We start from the raw sequence: 20,453 nt of genomic DNA, 5'->3' as shown, positions 1-20,453 counted from the left end.
TGTTGCTTTCATGTATGTCTACGCACCACGTGCTTGCTTTGTGCCTGTGGAGGCCTGAAGAGGGCCTTGGATCCCCTGGAATTGGAGTGACAGGCTGTTGTGAGCTGCCATGTGGGTGCTGGCTGGGAATCAAACCTGCGTCCTCTCGAAAAACAGCCAGTGCTCTTAACAACTGAGCCACCTCTCCAGCCCCTACCTTTACTTTGTGAGCCACACCACATCTGCTGGAACTCAAGGGGTCAACCCACGAACAGGGTTCTCTGAGCTTTATTTCCTTAGAAAGGGCCATGGATGGGCCAGGAGCAGAAGCAGTCTTGGGACAGCCACGCAGTGGACTGCACTGAGGCATCTCCTCTTTCTCCTTGCCCCTCTGCCCTTCTCTTCTGAGGATGCTTTTCTAAATGCACTCCAGTGTCAGGGCAGCATCCTTGGTGTGGCTTCATGAGCACACACCAAGTACCCCGCTCCCATACCAAGAAAAGAACCAGAGTTGTAAAACTAGAGCTCTTACTTGGCCTCAAGGAAACCTGCTTAATAACAATAATAATGTTCCTCCTTGGAATACTGATACCCGTCGTGTCCTCACGGGAAAATTTTTGCATCAGCTAAGTCATGTCATCCTCATGATCACCCTTTGAGATAAGAGTTTTAGAAGTGAGGAAATTGAAATATAGAGAGGTTGTGTAATTTGGCCAAGGTCACACAGTGGCATGGTGTCTTAGTTATTGTTCTATTGCTCTTAAAGAGACACCATGATCAAGGCAACTCTTATAAAAGAAAGCAACTAACTGGGGGTTTGCTTACAGTTTTAGAGGGTTATTACATAATCATCATAGCAGGAAGCAGACAGACATGGCACTGGAATAATAGCTAAAGCCTAGTGTGTGCTTTTGAAACTGCAAAGCCCACCCCCAGTGACACACCTCCTCCAACAAGGCCACACCTCCTAAACCTTCTTAAACAGTTCCAATATCTGGGGACCAACCATTCAAACACATGAGCCTATGGGGGCTGTCCTCATTCAAACCACCACACATAGTAAGTAGGTGAGCTGGAGTGCTTGAGAGTGTCACAGGTTCTATATTTCAAGTTCATACATTGACACAGGATGATTCTACAGACAGTGGCATTTTCCAGATTTGGAGCAGACTGCATCTGTTAGAGAATAGGAGGAATTGACCTAGAAACTCCCAAGCATATTAAGTGGGAAAGTCAGTTTTAGACAAAGCATGATATAGTAGTGTGTGTGGTGTGACGTGTTCATCAGTCCATGTATGTGTCGCCAGAGTTTAACGGGGTGCCATGATGGTGGTGGTTGGGCAACAGAAGAAACCCCTTGCCAGTCCTGAGTGACTCATGTAAAATGAGGGGAAATAAATACAGCTATTGAATTGATTGGAATGTCCCTTCAAAAGTAAGTTTGTAGTTCTAATGAACTTAAACAACATGGCAAATGCTTTTCCTAAAAGAGCGTATTTTAAAAGTTATACCTATAGAAAAATCTAGGAGGAAAATACATAAAATATTTAAATGACTAAATTTGGTGGTAGGTTGACATCCCGGAGAGGTTTCTCTTTTGTAAATCATCTGTGTTCTTATAGTCTTATACTTCTTGATGGATGTGGTCATCTGGCACTGACTCAGTGGAAGCCCAGAGGTGTAAGTTATAATGTAGATGCTTTCCTGGCTTCCAACTCTATCCTTGCCTAAGCTAGGTCTAGCTAGGGCTCCCCATCCCCAGTGCTCTCAGCAGGTCCATGTTTCCCCTCTCCCCCACCCCCACTCCGAGATAGGGTTTCTCTGTGTAGCCCTGGTTGTCCTGGACTAGCTCTGTAGACCAGACCGGCCTCTGCCTCCTGGGTGTTGAGATCAAAGGCGTGCGCCACCACTGCCTGGCTAATGTTTGGCCTTTTTTCCATGACTGTGACACCTTCTACCTTTATTTCGTCTATGCCATAACCTCCTCTCTTTATCCTTTCCCACAGTGGCACTAAGGAAGACAGAAACCAGCCATCATCTCTCCCTCGACAAAGCCAACATCCCACCTGAGGTTTTTCAGAAGTCATCACAGTTGACAGAGTTACCCCAAAAGCCACCACCTGGAGACCTGCCCCCGAAGCCTACGGAACTGGCCCCTAAGCCCCAAATTGGAGAGTTGCCACCTAAGCCTGGAGAACTGCCCCCCAAGCCCCAATTAGGTGACCTTCCCCCCAAGCCGCAGCTCTCAGACTTACCTCCCAAACCACAGATGAAGGACCTGCCCCCCAAGCCACAGCTGGGGGACCTGCTGGCCAAGTCCCAGGCTAGCGAAGCCTCATCCAAGGTGCAGCCGCCCTCAGAGGTCACACAGAAGTTACACATGGGGGATCTCTCCCCAAACGTGCAAACCAGAGATGCCATCCAGAAGCAAGCATCTGAGGACTCCAATGACCTCACACCCACCCTGCCGGAGACACCCGTACCACTGCCGAGAAAAATCAACACGGTGGGTGGGAACCAGTGTCAGGCTCTTCTGGCAAGGCCTACTGCACTTACCCTTTCATGGTGCTGGGAACAGGACCTAGAGCTGTGTGTGTGTGTGCTCTGAGCTCTGCCACTAAGCAGCATCCTCAGACTCTGTTGCAGTTCCAGAAGGGGGTGATAGGATGTATGTTTAGTAAGAGAACAGTGGCCCGTACTCTTTCCCACCGATTGAAGCATTCGTGGGGGTATGGGCCTGGTGGCCACAATCCTTGGGATCCCAGCTGGCATGCTGTGGGACCTGGCTTCAGTGCCTGATGCAACTACCTCGCTAGCAATGTACTTGCATTCTCTGAGCCTGATTCCTTGGGTACAAGAAGAGCCTGTATGATACCAGGCTCGGGCAACAGTGCAGTGGCCAGCGAGCAGTGTATAGTGGCCACATAGCAAACCCTCAGCCGTGGTGTCCCTGACTCAGAAGCTGTGAGGGTTGAACTTCACCTACCCCTAGGATCAGTCTCTGTCCCTTCTCACTATATTCCCACCAGAACCAGAGGGAAAGCCCAGAAAACCTCACGGATAGGGCTTACCAATGGTCTCGTCATTCTATTATTTCATGCAGTGTGTGTCCTACTCTACAGATTACCAACTTTATTTTTATGTGAAAATGGTTTTTTTTCCAAGTCCCCTAAAATCTTTGTGTAAGTGTGACACTCCAAAAGGTGTAACATAGGACCCAAGCACTCCAGAATAAGGTAGAGAACCAAAACTCTTCCCACTGTCTCTGACATCTCTGTTGGGTCATCGTATTATACCAGTGCTGCATGTCAACACTAAAGGTAGAAACGACCCATCCTCCCATGGACTTGAGGCCACCATTGTTGGTTTGCCATTCTTCCAGCCTTCCTCAGCACTTCTGACAGATTCTCTGGGCTTTTGATGAGCTCAGAACGCCAGTTCCTGCTGCCTGCCTTAGTGATAGTCTCTCACTTAATCCTCACCATTATCAGTGAACACATTACGGGCCTTCTCAATCTCTCAGCACTGAGATGGCCATCTGCTGCTGTGGTTCTGGTTGACCTTCCAACCTCACCAACACACATACCCCAGCCCCTCCCCCAGGAACTCAGGAAGGGACTGGGATCAAGAGAAAAGCCAGGGATAAAGGAAAAGATTCTCTTGGCCCAGAGCACTTAAAGAGATAAATTGCTGGGGCTGGAGCCCTGGCTTGGCAGTTGGAAGCACTGGCTGCTCTTGCAGAGTACCCGGGTTCAAATCCCAGCAACCAAATGGCAGTTCATAAGCTGCCTGTAACTCCAGTTTGAAGGGAACCGACACCTTTACACAGACATAAATGCAGGCAAAGCACGAATGTGCATGAAATTTACAAAAAGAGGTAACTTGCCATTTCTATTGCTAATAATCTAATTAACTGAGTGCTAACAGTATTCCTTAGAAGGTGCTGTCTCTGTTTACACCTTCCTGTCTTCAGAGAACTGAAGTCCAGCCAATAAAAGTCCTGGTCAGAATAACAACTGTTCAGACCCAGGCTGTTCCCTGGGTTTCCCTGACGTGCCCTGACCTGTCTTGCATGAGGTCCTAGGAAGTCCATCTGTGCTGTCCATTCAACATGCAGAAAATGCAGATCTTGCACATTTTTATAGCTTCTGCCGTCATTTCTCCACGAGCTGATGCCGGGGAGTTGGGCCGGCAAAGGATTGACAGCTCTCCTCATGCATTTTGGGAAAGCTGAGTTGTGACTGTTACCTGCATTGGTTGTCCTCTGCCAAAAGTTCCCTGCTGATGCCGGCCAGAGGAGGGGCTGTCACTCCTGGGAATGAACAGTGCCTAGGGAGCACGTCAGTCTTCTCCACACGCACATGCACGCGTGAGGAATACCAACACTTGAGAAAGTCAGGTCAGGTCTAGGCAAAGAGCAATCACCTGCCTGGGTTTGCCCACCTTTCGAAGTGCTGCTCTGTTTCTCCTTTCTTCATGTGCTCTTGAGTCGAACCTGCTTTCTTCATTCTAGGGGAAAAATAAAGTGAGGCGCGTGAAGACCATTTATGACTGCCAGGCAGACAACGACGATGAGCTCACATTTATCGAGGGAGAAGTGATCATTGTGACAGGGGAAGAGGACCAGGAGTGGTGGGTATGTACCCATGTCTGTCTGCTTTACCCTCCGTCCCCCTGCAACTCTTCACTCCGTAGGCGGATGTGAGGGTCCTGCTGGGTACCTAGTTCACCCCACGGCCATTTGCATTTGCCCTTCTGTCTCTTAAGCTTACGTTATGAAAAGACAAAGTTACTTTGAAAATGGGCCAAGCAACCTGACGGGAATGCTTTTTCTGGGCAGGATGAGCAGGGGTACTTAGAGGTGCTTCCTTGTTGGCAGAGCCAAGCCTGCTCCCAGTGTGCCCTTGCTAGGACACCACCTTAGGACAGTCACTTAGAGCCTGAAGTCCCCTGATGGTGTCAGTTGCTTGCCCTGTGGACTTGAACCAAGCTCATCCCGTCTGTAAACCTGTTTCCTCTGAGAGAAACAAAATGGGACAGAGTCCTACTTTACAAGGATATCGAGATCTCACTCCGTGGTCTGATAATGTTACCACGTAGAGCCCAGCCGTGATCATAGTCACTGCTAAGAAACCAGTGACTCCAGCTGAGACCCCTGGGATGTTTCAGTAACGTGCCCAGGGAAATTCAATGAGCCACCGGCTCAACACGCACCCTAGTAAAGAGGTGGAGATTCTAATACTGGTGTGTAACTCAGGGAACCTTCTGAGCACAGAATCAATTAAAATCGGTGAGAGAGTCAGGCCGGGTTCTCCCACGCTTCTCAAAGGAGACCAGTAACATGGAGGCCTAGGCACAGCTCTTGAGCCCACAGCAAACTGGACAGCAGGTGCTTAACGGAAGGAGAGGGAAAGGGGACCCATCCCGGCTGCCTTTGCCCAGCTCTCCGATGGCCGCTTCTGTGGATTTGGCGGGCACTGACAGCCAATGCACATGCCCTTGATGTATTCCTACCATGCAGAGCCCACAACAGGATGCCTCTCAGTACAGCCACCATTGACCTCATTGAGGTAATCAGGGAAGTTGTGTAACCGTGGCTTGCAGGTTTATGCTGCAAGTGGTAAAACTGTCATAGGCCACTGTCAGTCTCAGAACGCTGACATCTATAGGAGCCAGAGGGACAACAACTCGTCTGCGTACAGTTTTTCTTTTCAATCTTAATTACACAAGCCTGAAGGAGGGACCTTTTTCTTTCTTTTTTTTTTTTACCGAATTTTATAAGTAAGAGGCTTATCAAGGTTTGTCTGGGGTTCCCCATGGCATGACCACTCATGAGAGCATCGAGCATGGACACAGAACCCGACACCTGCAGAAGCCTTCCTCAGTAATCCCATCTCAGTGGTGCCTTGAGATCATGCACACGTGCTAAGCTCTGCAAGGCTGCACTTGGTCTTCTGGGGCTGCGGCCTTGCCGCGTTGCTTATTATTATCAAACACTGTGTGGTTTGCCGCAGAGTAGGGTGGGTGAACTTGGCGCTATCTCCTTTCTAACTATTCCTTTCTCCCTGCAGATTGGGCACATCGAAGGACAGCCTGAAAGGAAGGGTGTCTTTCCAGTGTCCTTTGTTCACATCCTGTCTGACTAGCAAAAAGCAGAACCTTCTGTCCGTCCGTCCGTCCGTCCGTCCGTCCACACCCTTCATGCCAGACCGCTGCCTCCATGTAATCCTGTATACAACCTGTATATAGCTGCTGTTACAGACCAAGAACTCATGGAAGGGCCACTCAAGAGGGGAATATAGTATGTATTGTAAATATCCTGTGGTCTTCTGCCTTCACCAGTGTTAGGGTAGCCTCGGGACCTGGTGCGCCTTACTGGTTTGCCAAAGCCATCCTTGGCATCTAGCACTCACATCTCTCTCTCTATGCTGTTTGACGAGCAAACAAAAACCAGGAGTCTAGGAGCTGCTGGTTTTCCAGGTGAAGAGTCTCCAGCAGCTGCTGAAGGGTGCAGAACTGGCGCTCCTAACAATGCAGTATTCTCAGTGGCGTTACTGAACATGCAACATTAGCAGAGGTGGGTTCTGTGCTCCAGGCAGAACTTTAAGTTAGTCCCTGGCCTGCCAGCCTGTAGTTACCTGTGTACACAGTTTACAGCTACAAAAACCTACTTTGGTATTTATTACAGAAAAGTGCTCAGTTAAATGTGTTATTCCTTCAGCAAATACTCACTGACACAAAATTCTCTGCAGCATTTTACAGTGTACACGGCCTTGTACAAGTTTAGATGAGTGGATTTGTACATCTTATGGCGAGTGCCCACCCCTGAGATATTACCTCATTATGCAAAAATTAACATATCCTTCATGACTATTTTGACAAAAGCTTAAAACCACGTCTGATGAAGTTCAACTTTCAGGAACCAAGGACTGCCAGAAAATATCCACCTCTACATTATGCATGCATCTAGAAGCTTACCCGAATTCTGCCTTTTATAAAGGAACGAACAGTATGAAGAAGTGAACTGTACATTTTTAAACTTGATTGCCATTAAAGCAGAAGTTACAAGATTGCAACAATCCTTGTTTCTGGTCACTCATTTGGCCTTCTCCAGAGTGTTTGCACATCGCGTTGACACAGCACCCCTCAACTGTTTTCAAGCGTCCAGAGTGTCAGTTTCAAATGATTTTCTTCATTCCGTTCTTGATTAAACCTTTACTATTCAAGAAGAAAAATTGTCAAGTCAGTCTTTGAGTTTTCTAGTGCAGAATCGAGGTGCTGACACCAGGCTTTCTTTTTCTCCTTCCGTTCTCTTCCTTAAACTCCAGTTACAGATTCATTTTCTTGTGTGTAGACACATGCCCTTCACGTCAGTTTATGCCCGAGCTGTGGGACGCTGCTATGAATTGCACTGTGATAAAGCTCTCTGCAAGCCATCTCTGTCTGTCTGGCTATCTGTCTGTCTGTCTCTGGTTTGTTGTGGCCTGTATTTTCCTTTGTTTTGGTTTTTCCCTTCAGCCCATTCAGTATATTGCATTTCCATCTTTAGCTTCAGTCCGAATTTGGGGAAAGAATGCTTTAGTTGTTTGTACTTCTGGGTCCAGGACTGTTCTGATTCCAAAGTGTGTGTGTGTTGCCCTTCTGGAGTTACGTTTGCTTGAGTTGCTGTTTGGACCACAGCACAGAAGACAAATATTTTTTAAACAGATAATCTAGGCAATGAATGAGAAACCTGGATCTCACAGAAGCACAGCTCCCACAAAGCCTGTGGGAAGAGTCCTCTCATGGCCACAGTGCTTGGTAAATACTAGTTTAGTTCTGCTTAAGTGGTTACAGGGAGAACCCAGAATAGCCACCCAAGAAATATACCTTGCATGATAAACCTTCAGAATACTCTATCATCTGTTACTGGAAACTGATCTTAAGCAATTGCTTCCATAGTGTCTGGGCACCTGTGCATCCCCACATCAAACCAAGAGCATGCTAGTGTGCGTCCAGCAGCACCCAGCAGCCTTTGTTTTAGAGGCCAGACTGGTTTTCGGAATGTGGTGGTTGCCCAGTGCCCCACTTCGTCCACACATTCTTCAGACACATTGAAGTTGCATTTTGGAGATCTAGACTGTGTTCTGCTGACCCAAATGTAAGCTGGTTTTCCAACAGACAAGCTCCATCTCTGAAATGCCGGAGAGTTCCCTCTCGTGTCCTCTTCTGCTGCAGGCTCTCACGCAAATGTATGTGCATACCTTTCTTTCCTGGTTTCTGTTTGTTTCCTGTCGGGAGTTTGAGTTCTCTCCACTCCGCTGTACTGTGGGACATAGGAAAACTAGGTAGACCTTCCTCGGGCAGTCTTGTGAAGTTTAAACCTGACCTTGTTCTGGAACCTTGCAGGGCCTCTGCAGTTTTGTGATGACATCATAGTTTGAAGGTATGGAACCTTAAGAAAGAAAGCAAATTCATTGCTCTTCTCCCCTAGAAGGGAAGAATTATATCTGCAAACAGTGTGTCTTCTTTTCCTGTTGGACAGCAATTGTTATTTATTTTTTTTATTGCCTACTACCTGGACATGGTGTATAGGAGTCCTGTCGTGCCTGCCACTAGTATAAATCCCACATTCTTACCTGGGAGTCACCACCAAGCATCAGTACGCTTCTCATTTCACATGTATTTAATGTGACCGTTTCTCAGTACTGTATGTGTTAATTTCTACTTTTTTAATATTTAAAATTGCTTTTAAATAAACATATTCTCAGTTGATCCCAAGCATCTGAAATCAGGCCATTTTGTGAGTTGTCCACTACTTTATTCACTGGGAGAAAAAAAAATGATCTGGCTTGGGGGGTGGAGATGGGTAGCATAAGTCATCCTGTGCCACAGCTCACTCTAGATACGTAACAGTGCGTAGCCTTCCCGGGCTCACCTGAGTCCTCTCCCAGTCCCACCTTGTGTGAACTTTTCATCTGTTCACCCCAGATAAGGCACTAACAGCAGACCGAACAGTTCTTCCAAGTCTAGCCTGATGAATCTGTATGTTTATTTGTGGATACTTACAGGAGTTTCCATGAGGGGTTACTTACAGGAACATGGGCAACGTAGGCAACTGCACCACCCAGAACTGTAACACCTTGTATCAGGGAGGGGAGGGGCCTTATAAGCCCTTCCTCCTCCATGATGAATGCAAGGGGTCTCCTGTGGTTGTCCTTACAGGTAGTCAACAACTGCTGAGCATTCAAGGCAACCAGCATGGCGTGCCTAGAGAACGTGATACTCCATACCTTGACTCTGTCCCTTTTCCTGTGGCTAGGACCATATGTTAATGTGCTGAGTGCTACATCTGCCTATCTTGCATGATTGTAACTAACTCCTGGTGAAGCAGCCACACAGCTGGGTAGACCAAACAGATGCGCTCTGCAGCATCTACTGTGCCCTCTGTGAGCCCAAGGGGCCTGGAAATGAGGTGCAGGAAAATGCATGCAGGGGTGGAAATCTGTGCCTGGAAAAACACGGAGTCAAGAGTCCACACAAGTCAAGATTAGTATAGTCAAAAGGCTTCAGGACACAATTCTAGTCAGATAGTCATTGGTGGGAGCATAATAAAGCCTCATCAGGAAGATGGCGCAGTTTCCTTTCTGGAAAACTAGGCTGAGTTATCAGTGCTATGAAGGAAACTCTGTATTCTCCATTTGCAGGTGGCACCAGTGTTCACGGGTTAATGTGTAAAGAGTCAAGCCATTTCTGGTGTTGGAGGCCAGACTTGAACCTGGGGACCTTTTGCTCCTGGTCAGAAGTAAGAAGCTGAGTAAAAACTCACACACACACACACACACACACACACACACACACACACACACACACACACACCCGCGGCCCCACCATCTACCAGATAGCCACCAGGGGAGCATGAACCAGGGAGTTTCTGTTTCAGGGCAATGATCATATTTGCCAACCCTACAGGGAACAGTTCTCAGATAATACACAACCAGGTCAGCAGTGTTGTCTAAAACATGTGGAACAGAACCAAGGAGACGGCAGAGAGAACTGTGCAGCTGCATGCAGACCCTGAAACATGTAAGCTCCCCCAAACCCGAGTTAATGCTGCTCAGATGAACACAGCTGTTTGCACAAGTCATACCACACAGCAAACCTTAGCCAGATACTGTGAAGGCTTTCCGCTTCTGCTAGGGGAGATGCCTGTGTTGGGATTCAGATGCCACCTTACAGTTCCAAGCCTATCAGAGGACAAGCAGGGCAAATGTGTCACCTGCACCATGACTTGAAGTTCCACTAGAGTTGGGCTCTGAGCTTCTGGGCTCCTCAAAAGAGAACGAGCTTCCTGGACCCTGTCCTTAGAAACGGAGTCACGGGAGGAAGCCAGGAGGCAGCATTTTCACCCCAAACATCAAGTGAGTCCCATGTACCAACCAGCAGACACGGTCATTCCTGCACTACTGCTCAGGTCCTAACTCTGGAATTGTCACCCAAAGGGAGGGTGGTCTGAAGCCCTACACAGGCTTCTGCACAGGGACCTGCTTGTGGCTGCCACTTGCTCCAGAGCAGGGTGCATAGAAAAGGACTTAGTCGTGTGTGTTCCGCAGACCCAGTTCGTCCCAGCCTCTGCCACATACCCACAGACCTCACTGCGAGGCCACTTGCTTACGCTCCTGGGAGCCTTAACTTTCCATTGATTCCTAGGTGGTTCTTCATCGCTTGATGCTACGTCCTCAGCTCTGAGAAGCAGGAAGATATCTTCCAGAGCTACCCTCTGGCTTCCTCTGTCCCCTGCCAGCCAGGAAAAGGCCTGGGACTCCCTGTCACCCGCAGTGCATCTTCTGGCCAGCCCCAGTGTGGCAGTTTATGGCCTGGATGGACCATTTGTAATATTGTCACTTTGGCCCTGAAGGGTCAGAATCAGGGGAGGTTCAGGGATCCCTCTTGTTTTTTTTTTTTTTGTTTGTTTTGTTTTGTTTTGTTTTTAGGGTTTACATTTTTATGGGAAGAGGTTGTTTGGTTGTGTTTTGTTCCATGTTGTTTGAGATAGGGCTGAGCTGGAACTCACTATGTAAACCAGACTGGTCTCCTACTTCTGGTGATCACCCTATGCCTTCCTCCTGAGTTCAAGGGGTACAAGAGCTGGGAATAAAAAACAACAACAAAAACACCTTGGGCATTAACCCCTAACCTTCCAAGCCTCAGGTTTTTCCTCTGTGCAAATGGGAGAACGGTGGTAACTTTAGAACTGAAGTATGTTTCCCAAATGAAGACAGGAGATAGAAAGAATTTTCCTCACCTTCCTCCTCGGTGACAAGTGAGAAATTAGGGCAAAGGATCTACTGAGTGCTGGACGGCGTCGGTGATCCCTGGGCAGTCCTCAAAAGACAGAGCACGTGACGTGGTCAGTAGTTAGAAGGGCTCCTGCAGGCACACCAAGAACACCAAGCTGGACCCTGGAGCAGAGGTGCTAGGGAGGCACCAGCTGGGTGCCTGCTGATCCAGCTCAGTCCTGATGCCATCTCTACCTGAAGATGTTGGCGGATCCCTCAGGGGAGGACTTGTTCCCCCAAGTCCCTAACTGTTCATACCTGAGTCACAAGCTTGACACTGGCTAGCAATTGGGGTTCCCATAGACTCCGCTGGAATCAACTTGCTAGAGTGGTCACAGAACTCAAGGAAACTTGTTCACCGGGGTTGGTTGGTTGGTTGGTTGGTTGGTTGGTTGGTTGGTTGGTTGGTTGGTTGGTTGGTTGGTTGGTAGGTTTGTTTTACACAGGGTTTCTCTGTGTAACCGTGGCTGTGCTGGAAGTTGCTTTATAGACCAGGCTGGCCTCAAGCTCAAGTAGATCTGTCTGCCTCTGCCTCTCGAGGGCTGGGATTAAAGATGTGCCTGGCTCACCAAGTTTTAATAGAGGTCATTGCACAGGAACAAGCTGGAGACGTGTGTAGTGAGGCCAGAGGATAGAAAGCAGGGCCTCTAACCCACCCAGGAACTACAAGGGGCTGTTTCCCTCATGGAAGCTCTATCCCTTCGGGGTTTTGTGGAGGCTTTGTTCTGTGGACAGGGTGGTTCAGTAATCCATTCCTAGAGCTCACCTTCACCTTCAGTCCTCTGTCCTTCTGACTGGATGGGGCATAGGTCTAAAAAGTGAGAACCCTTTCATTTTGCCTTGGTCTTTCCATAGTCAGCCTTAGGAGCCAGCAACTACCAGCCAGACATTAGCATATAAAAAGACACTGTCACTTCTGAGGTTCCAAGGGATTCAGAAGTTGTGTGCCAGGAAATAGGAGAAAGACTGGGACATACACTTCAGGATCTCTGTGGGTCACTCTCTTCTAAAGGGTGTAAAGGAGAGGCACATAGCTGCTCCCCTTCCAGAAGCCTGTGGAGCCCTCTCACCCCCACAGAAGGTCAATGCCAGGGAACCCTGCTACACTTGGCTCTGCACGCTTCAGCCGCATACTGCTGACTCCCACCCCGACACAGGCAGCCGGACAATGGACCTCTTATGGAGCCCTAAGCTGCAGAACAAAGACGCAAAGGGCACATTGTCTGAATGTGCAAGCCTAGTTCCTGCTCAGCTGGAACCACTTAAGCCTCAGCTGGGTACAGTGGCATCGGCCTGTCATCCCAGCTACTGGGGAGGCTCAGACACAAAGACCCTGAGTTCGAGACCAGCCTAAGCAACACACACACACACACACACACACACACACACACACACACACACACACACATACACACATACACACACACACTCACACAATACTTCAGCCACTAGGACTCTACTTCCAGTCACCAGTCAACTGCTTCTCTCTGATGCTTCTTCGTGGCTATGTCAGCCTGAGAAAGGACCAGCAGATATGCCCAGGCTAGCTCTTACCCACCAGTCTCTATAGCCTTCGCTTTCCTCTCCACCCAAAGCCTAGAAGGCCCGCCCTTGACTGTACCACAGTAGAAGATGCTAGTATCTGTAGGATGGTTTCAGTAGTGAGAATGAATATTCCCGACTAGACAATTTGCAATGGGTAAAACCCTTGTCACAGCAGCCTGACCATTCAGGGCTCATGTAAAAGCTGGATGCAGAGATGTATAATCTCCAATCCCAACATACCCCTACAGCGAGATGGGAGTAAGAAATGGAGGAACCAGAAGCTCATAGGCCGGCTAGACTGATATGGAAAGCAGTAAATAAGAGATCCTGTCTCAAGGTAGAAAGCTTGGACTGACACCTGAGGTCCCCTGACCTCCACATGTGCACTGTGGCACACACCCAGACCCACACACACACACAAGCATGCACTTGTCACACACAAAAGAAGAATGAACAGTCAGTTCACAACCGCACGCTGAATCTCACAAATGGCTGAGAATCCAGACTCAAAAGAATTAGGTGTTTAAGATGCCTAATGTTCCAAAGTGGATGATCTATGAGATCCATGGTTATGGTTCAGAATAGGGTAACCACTAGAGCAGGGCCCTGGAGATCAGGGATTGGGGTACAGACACTAATCTATTGTTGTAGGTGCCAGTCATGGATGCTTGCCCAAGCTTCCTGTACTTTCTCGTCTATTCTATGGTACTCTCTGTGGCATGCCGATAAATGTCCAACTAGCTCTCGCAGGTTGTATTTGTGTGTTTATTCATTTATATATTGCATTTATTTCACATAAGTTCGTTATATGTAGCAATAATTAAAACGAGGCTATGAATTTGAGAGGAGGCGGGGAGATGTGGAAGAGGTTGGAAAGAGAAAAGGGAAGGAAAATGATGTAGATACAGCACAGGTATATGAAATTCTACAAAATGAATTTCATTTTAGAAGAATTTTAAGCTAGGTTTGGTGATCACACAGCTGATCCCAGACCTTGGGAGACCGAGGCAGAAGGATCTCAAGTTCAAGTCCAGAAGCAGCTGTAACGAGACCCTATCTAAAAAGACAGTGTTTAAAAGAAACTCTTACTTGTGGCCACGCCAGTTCCTGTGGCATCTTCATTTCTGCCACAGATGTGCCAAGCTACCAATGTGTGCCTCTGAACAACAGGCTAGGAGGAGAGGACAAAGTCCTTCCTCGGGAGTTTGGAGACCAGAAAGAGGGCTAGAGGAGCTGGGGCGGGGGGGTAAGTAGAAGAATATGGTAGAGGTGGGCTGTGTGCGTGTGTGAAGATGTCACAGTGAAACCATTATTCTGTACAATTTGTATACAGAAATATTGGTAAACAGCTAATATAAAATAAAAAATAATGTCCTTTGTGAAAAGTTGTGTTGAGCCAGCTCCAGAAGGCCATAAGGTATACCTCAGTAAACATCTTTCTTAACAGTCTAGGGTAGAGAGATGGCTCAGTGGCCAAGAGCACTTGTTGCTCTTACAGAGGACCTGGATTCAATTCCCAGCACACACATGGTAGCTCACAACCATCAATAATTCCAGTTCTAGGGAGCCCAGTGCCTTCTTCTGACCTCCCTGGTGCTAGGATTACCAAAGCACACCACCACAGCCAGCTTTCATTTCTTTTTATTGCCAAATAATCTTCCACCGTGGGGCTGCCCTCCATTTCTTGTGACCACCGTTATGGACTGTGACAAACCATGCTGCTGGGAAGAACTTGGGTGATATTTGGAATGGGCTTGCTCTTTAAATTCTTGTGCTTGTGTCTACGGACCTTGGGATGGAATTGGTGGGTCATGGGGTAGTTCTGTGTGTGGCCTTCTGAGGACCTGCCAGGAGACCTCCTGCAGCAGCCACCCTGATTTCCATTCCAGCAGCGATGCAGGAGGCTTCCCATTTCTCAGTGTCCTCACCCACACTGGTTTTCTATTTTTATAGCAGCCATCCTAAAAAGGGTATAGTGATCTCTCACGGTGGTTTTGATTTGCATTTCCCTGAAGACTCATGATGCTGAGCACATTTGCAGATCTTTGAAGGAAGAAGTTTTCAGATCTTTTACTGATCTTTAAATTTTTGAGCTGTATTTATTTATTTTTTGGTTTTATTTTGCTTTGGTGGGGGTGTTGTGTTTTTCTTGTTTGATTTGGGATTTTGGATGCTTGGTGTTTTGCTTTTGGTTTCTTTCTTCATTTTTTGGCTTTTTGATGCAGGGCTGTGTAGCCTAACCTGGCCTCAAGTCATGAAGATCCTCCTGCCTTACCTTCCAAAGTGTTGTGACTAGCCAGGTGGTGGTGGTGTACATCTTTAATCCCAGCACTCAGGAGGCAGAAGCAGGCAGATCTCTGTGAGTTCAAGGCCAGCTTGGGCTACAGTGTGAGTTCCAGGAAAGGCACAAAGCTACACAGAGAAACCCTGTCTCAAGAAAAACAAAAACAAAAACAAAAACAAAGTTCTGTGACTACACTACAGGTATGGCTTTGCTGTTCTTACAGTCTAGATATAAGTCCTTTCTAGGCGTAAGATTGGCAGGTTATTTTTCTGCCATTTGTGGGTTGCATTTTTCTTGTTCTCTTCAGATCACTGATTGCCTCTTCAAAAAGATGAACTTTCTGAAGCGCAAACTCCAAAGCCTTCCGAGGCTGGTCTGGTCATCTGGAGCATGTGTAGGGGTCCTTGGTTTCACTCATGGAATGAAGCTGTGTTTGGTCCAACTTAAGATGTGGGCTTTGGATTCACATGAACCTGCCTTTGAATGCAGTGACGGTTGGTTTTCTGCTGCAGTCACTGAATGCCCGAGGCCAGATAATTTATCAAGAAGAGGCATTTATTTGTTCTTAGAAGTCCAATTGCATGAGGCCATATCTGTTCGGCCTATGATGGAGCTACTTCCTGCCTCCCAACAGAATGAAGGGTGCCACATGCTGAGATACACTGAAGTGCCAGAAAGAGGTATTAAGAAGCCACTTCCTCAGTAACTCATTAATCCATTTATGCAGGCAAATTCTCACCACCACATCTCCCAAAGGACCTGCCTTCAAGTGCCGCTAAGATGAATCAGAGCACTGAGTGTCCAGACATGACTGGTGAATGGCTGTCCCCCCTTGGAAGCTGAGCAGGCATGGGCAAATTACCTGACTCTTCTGAGCCCTGAGTCTGCTGGTAGATGACATGTGGCAGCCACCACAGGATGGACATGGAACATGCAACATAAAGTGTTTTAGAATAATCTTTCTAAACTGGGTGGTAGGAGGCAGGAGGATAGCCAAAAAAGTTCAAGTCTAGCCTGGTCTACATAGTTCCAGGCCAGCCATAACTACATAGCAAGACCTTAGGGGTGGTGGCAGGGAGAATGAAAGAAAAAGAGAGTGGGCCTTTCTCCATGGTTTTAACTATGTACATATTTCATCAACATGTGTATATTCACATGTACATGTCTATGTGCATGTGTGTGTACGTGGGTGGGAGGGCCGACGGTTAACAAGTGCCTCCCTCTACTGCTTTCTATCTCAGCCTTTTCTGTTTCTCTTTTCTTTCTTTTTTGTTTGAGATAAGGTCTCACTGTGTAGCCCTGGCTGGCCTGGAACTTGCCCTGTAAACCAAGTTGGCCTCGAGATCACAGAGATCAATTGCCTCTACCTTCCGAGTGCTGGGATTAAAGGCATGCGCCGCGCCCATCTTCCATCTTAATTTTCGAGACAGAAGATCACTAAACCTGGAGCTCACTGATTGGTGAGATGCACTGCTCAGTGAGCTCCAGGAACCCACCTGTTACCAACCAGAAGCACTGGGCTTGTGGCTGCCTGTGACCATGCCCAGCTTTTTCCATGGGTGCTGGGGACCTGAATTCAGCGGCTCACCAAGCCATTTCCCCAGCCCCTTTAAAACCCTACACTTTTAAAATAAAACAGAGACTTCCATCTGTTCTGGTGTCAGCTTGGGGCCCAGTAAGAATCTGCTCCCTCTCCCCCAGATACCTATATGCAACAGCCTGGCACCGCCCCCTTAGTCCTATACCCTGTTCCTACAGGACATACCAGCCTTTAGTAGGAGATACTTGAACCTGATCTCTCACAGTGATGGGGGGGGAGGTTCGGGAGGGGGCGGCAGACCGGACGGTGGCAAGGGGGAGATACCATACTTTTTCGTTTATTATTAAGAGACACAGTGTTTCCCACCCCCTGTGCCTGTGAGGTTTTCTGTCCACTGAAACCAAAGGCAAGTCACCATTTGTTTTTCCTAGCCTGGGGAAATAGCCTTCTGACCCCAGCAAGGGTTTCTTAGTCCTCCCAAGCATCTGTCACCACACTTTCTGAGGGTTCCCAGCCTGCATATCCTGTGCCCCGGGTGCCCTTGAACCTGTGCACCGCTGTACTCTGCTTCCTAGGTCAGGTTGCAGAGCAACCTGGGTAGTGTGTTGTAGGGGCTCAAGGAGGGGGTAGGACCCCAGTCCTAGAGTCCTTCCAGAGGTTCAGACGCTGACTTCCTGTAACAAGTTGATCCATCAGCTACAGGCATGCCCTCCTAAGAATGAGCTGTGGCTTTAATAGTAAAAATGAAACTGTTGTCAAGTTCCTCTTCTTTGCTCCCCAGCCCCTGGTGGTGAACTCCCTCCCCACTCTGAGTCAGTTTCAGAGTGGTGGTATCAAGGCGGAAGTGCTGGTGTCTGGGCCTCTCTTGGTCTCTGCACAGAGAATATCCTTGCAGACAGGATGCCTCTGCCCACACACCTCCATCAGGGCAGAGCTCTGGTGATGCCATAGAGGAGTCAGGCTCCGAGCCAGGATGAGGCAATTCTCTTGCCGCTGCCAAACAATATGTTAGACTGTCCGTTTGAGTAGATGGGTCCTGTACCTAACCTGACATGGCAACTCAGGAGACGCAGACCCTGCATGGGGTAAACAGACCTTCTCAGTCTCCAGGTAGATGGAGGAAGCCCGCTGAGTCAGTGAGAGTTCCTGCTTCTCATACCCTCCCAGGGGCTTTCTGAGTAGATGGCCGCAATGATTCTTTGTAAGGTAACATTCACACATTTTTTTCTTAAAAAAAAAAAAAAAAAAAAAAAAAAACCTATTCAAAACATCATGTGGCTATGAATGAAAAAGAGAAGAACTGAGGTGGAACTGGCTGGCATCTGAGTTCTGGCCTCTTCAGATTTTCCTGGCCCCACACACACACCATCAATTCACTCATAGCCCTCCTCAGCTCTTCCCCACCGTGAGGCATCTGCTGGCCATGCCTTTGCCCTACCCTCTTAGTGTCCTACCTGGGCTTCCTCGTTCAGACCACTGACCAGTCAGCAAGTTCCTAACTGGGGCCACATATGCCTGCCTATCCTCAAGCTCAGGATGAGTCCTCAGCTGACCTCTTCAAGTAGGTGGGGCCACTGAGCCCTGTCCTCTTCTACCCTAACCACGTAGAAGAACCCCGGAGAAGCAAATCTTTTCCTGGTGGCCCAGCAGAGGGTTCTAAAATCCTAATCCAGTTGGCATTGGTTGGCCATGGTATAAAACAAACTGGAGCCTAGTGCTGAGGAGGCTGAGGCCAAAGACTTTCCTAAAGTTTGGTAGTGAGTTTGAGGCCGGCCGAGGTTAAAATGTAAGTCTCTACCTCAACAAAACAAAGCGTATATGGAATAGAAATAATTCCATTTGTTGCACCCCATTAGGAAGGAAGGAAGGTTGAGAAGGAACATCAGGAGCCCAGAAAAGGGGTCCAGCTATGGGGACCACCAACCCAAAATGCTGGGTGGAAGGGGAGTAGAGCCTGGATCTGACCCTTCCTGGAGACCTAGGCAGCTGCAGAGCCTTGAGCAAGCATTCACTCTCCCAGCTCTCCTCTCTCTACTGGACACGCAGACGGCACACTCCGCATGTGTCTTGGCCCCCGTGTGTATGTGTGCACAAACTTTGTGCATGGCTCAGCTGCTGTGCTACCCAAAGTGACGAGGCTTTCTTTCACCCTGCCTTGTAGGAGGGTAAGAAGGGACCCTTGATTCTTACCTGGCTGCCCATTTGAACTTCATCAAAGCAGTGAAGTTAGGGGCTAGGACTCTTCCCGCCAACCAGTCCCCATCAGCTCCCTGCCTTTCCTCATGCCCTGGAGAAACAGAGCTCTATGCTCCAGGCTGATCCGGAACCTCCAAGGCTTGTTTGTGTAACCCTGAGGGAGGAAGAGAGACCCAGGGGCCAGGGAGACTCTGGCATGGGAACCCCCTGAAAACAACTGGACCCCAGATGCAGCCCCGCCTGATCCTGTGTGTGTCTGGGTTCAGGAAGGCTGAGAGACTTGCATCCTGTGTATCAGGCAGTGTTCTGACCTTCCTGAATGCATCTCATCAGCTGCAGGGTGCAGGCTAACTCCTCTATACTTTACAGACCAGACCCAGGGGCTCAGTGGTGGTTTCCTAAGGCCACTAGAGCAGACAGACCCAGAAGTTTATTTCAATACATTTCTTATGGCTATGGATGTTAGAAGTCTAAAATCAAGGTGTGTGGGGGTTGGTTCTTGGAAGTTTCAAGAATTCATTTAGTTGATTTTTCTATCTTCTTGACGCTCCTTGCATTCCTTGGCTTGGGACCCTTTTTTTCTAATTTCAAGGCGTGACACTTCTAGTTTCATGGTCAACTCCTTTTGTGATGTCACCCTGACCCCTTATCAGCATTTGATAAGGTCTCCTGTGATTACAATGTGGCTGACCTCCCTCCAATATTGGGGATGATAAGTCTTCCTGTCCCAACATCACCCACAACACTGATGGCTTTGCCCATGGCAATGTGTGCGCTCTCTCTATCTCTCTCTGTCTGTCCCTGTCTCTCTATGTCTCTGTATCTCTGTCTCTGTGTCTGTCTCTCTCTGTGTATGTCTCTGTATCTCTCTGTGTCTGTCTCTGTGTCTTTGTCTCTGCCTATTTGTCTCTGTCTCTGTGTCTCTCTGTCTCTTTCTGTCTCTCTGTCACACACACACACACACACACACACACACACACACACACACACGCACACACTTCCCAGCCAGGACAAGGCCAGCCCAGCAGCTAGCCTGTAGTTAGGACTGACAGGCCAGGAGGTGAGTAGGTAGCTCTTGTGACATCTAGGAACCACAGCCTTGCTTACCACCCCTCTGTATCTCTAACAAGTTCCCAGCATCGGGCAACCTCTTCCTAATGCTCCAAGGCTCATCTTCCTGACTGACCCAGTTCTTTCTTTTAAAGAACATTTGCTGTGTAGCTACTATATCCCAGGCTCCAGGACAAGGGACAGAACCACACAGGCCTGCCCTGTGACACTGAGAGCCCATCCAGCAAAACAAAGGCATGTGGTGCTTCCCAGATTGACAGCATGCTCCAGGAGGGGCCACGTGCACAATAGTAAGTCCTCTTAGCCACACACGTAGGAGGTGCCAGGAATACCAACACTGACAAGCATGCCAACTCTTGGAAATGTGAGGTCCGTCAGAACAATACAACATTGTGCTCGGCTAAATTCTTATTCTTTCTCTTTTTTGACATAGGGTCTCACAAAGTAATCCTGGCTGGCCTAGAACTCAATACGCAGGCCAGGCTGGCCTCAAACAAAGCTGAGATCTGCCTGCTTCTGC

General features: G+C 48.3%; 1 protein-coding gene across 23 annotated transcripts in view; it reads left to right on the top strand.

The window, feature by feature from the left end:
* Nucleotides 1-8,739, top strand: part of Asap1 (ArfGAP with SH3 domain, ankyrin repeat and PH domain 1) — a 317,439-nt gene extending 308,700 nt beyond the window's left edge. For 15 of the 23 annotated variants that reach the window (XM_076555973.1, XM_076555967.1, XM_076555974.1 and 12 more), the window contains 3 exons: nt 1,986-2,485; nt 4,493-4,615; nt 6,051-8,739. In XM_076555973.1, the coding sequence (XP_076412088.1) occupies nt 1,986-2,485; nt 4,493-4,615; nt 6,051-6,125 (698 nt within the window). In that variant the 3' untranslated portion in view covers nt 6,126-8,739. The remainder of the gene's footprint in view (nt 1-1,985; nt 2,486-4,492; nt 4,616-6,050) is intronic. The other 8 variants (XR_013046411.1, XR_013046407.1, XR_013046404.1 and 5 more) reach the window with 4 other exon arrangements.
* Nucleotides 8,740-20,453: the final 11,714 nt, after the last annotated feature.

This window comes from Peromyscus maniculatus, chromosome 20 (assembly GCF_049852395.1).
Source record: "Peromyscus maniculatus bairdii isolate BWxNUB_F1_BW_parent chromosome 20, HU_Pman_BW_mat_3.1, whole genome shotgun sequence".
Lineage (NCBI taxonomy): Eukaryota > Metazoa > Chordata > Mammalia > Rodentia > Cricetidae > Peromyscus > Peromyscus maniculatus.
The sequence above is the reverse complement of the archived record's forward strand: the minus strand, read 5'-3'. Positions and strand labels throughout refer to the sequence as shown.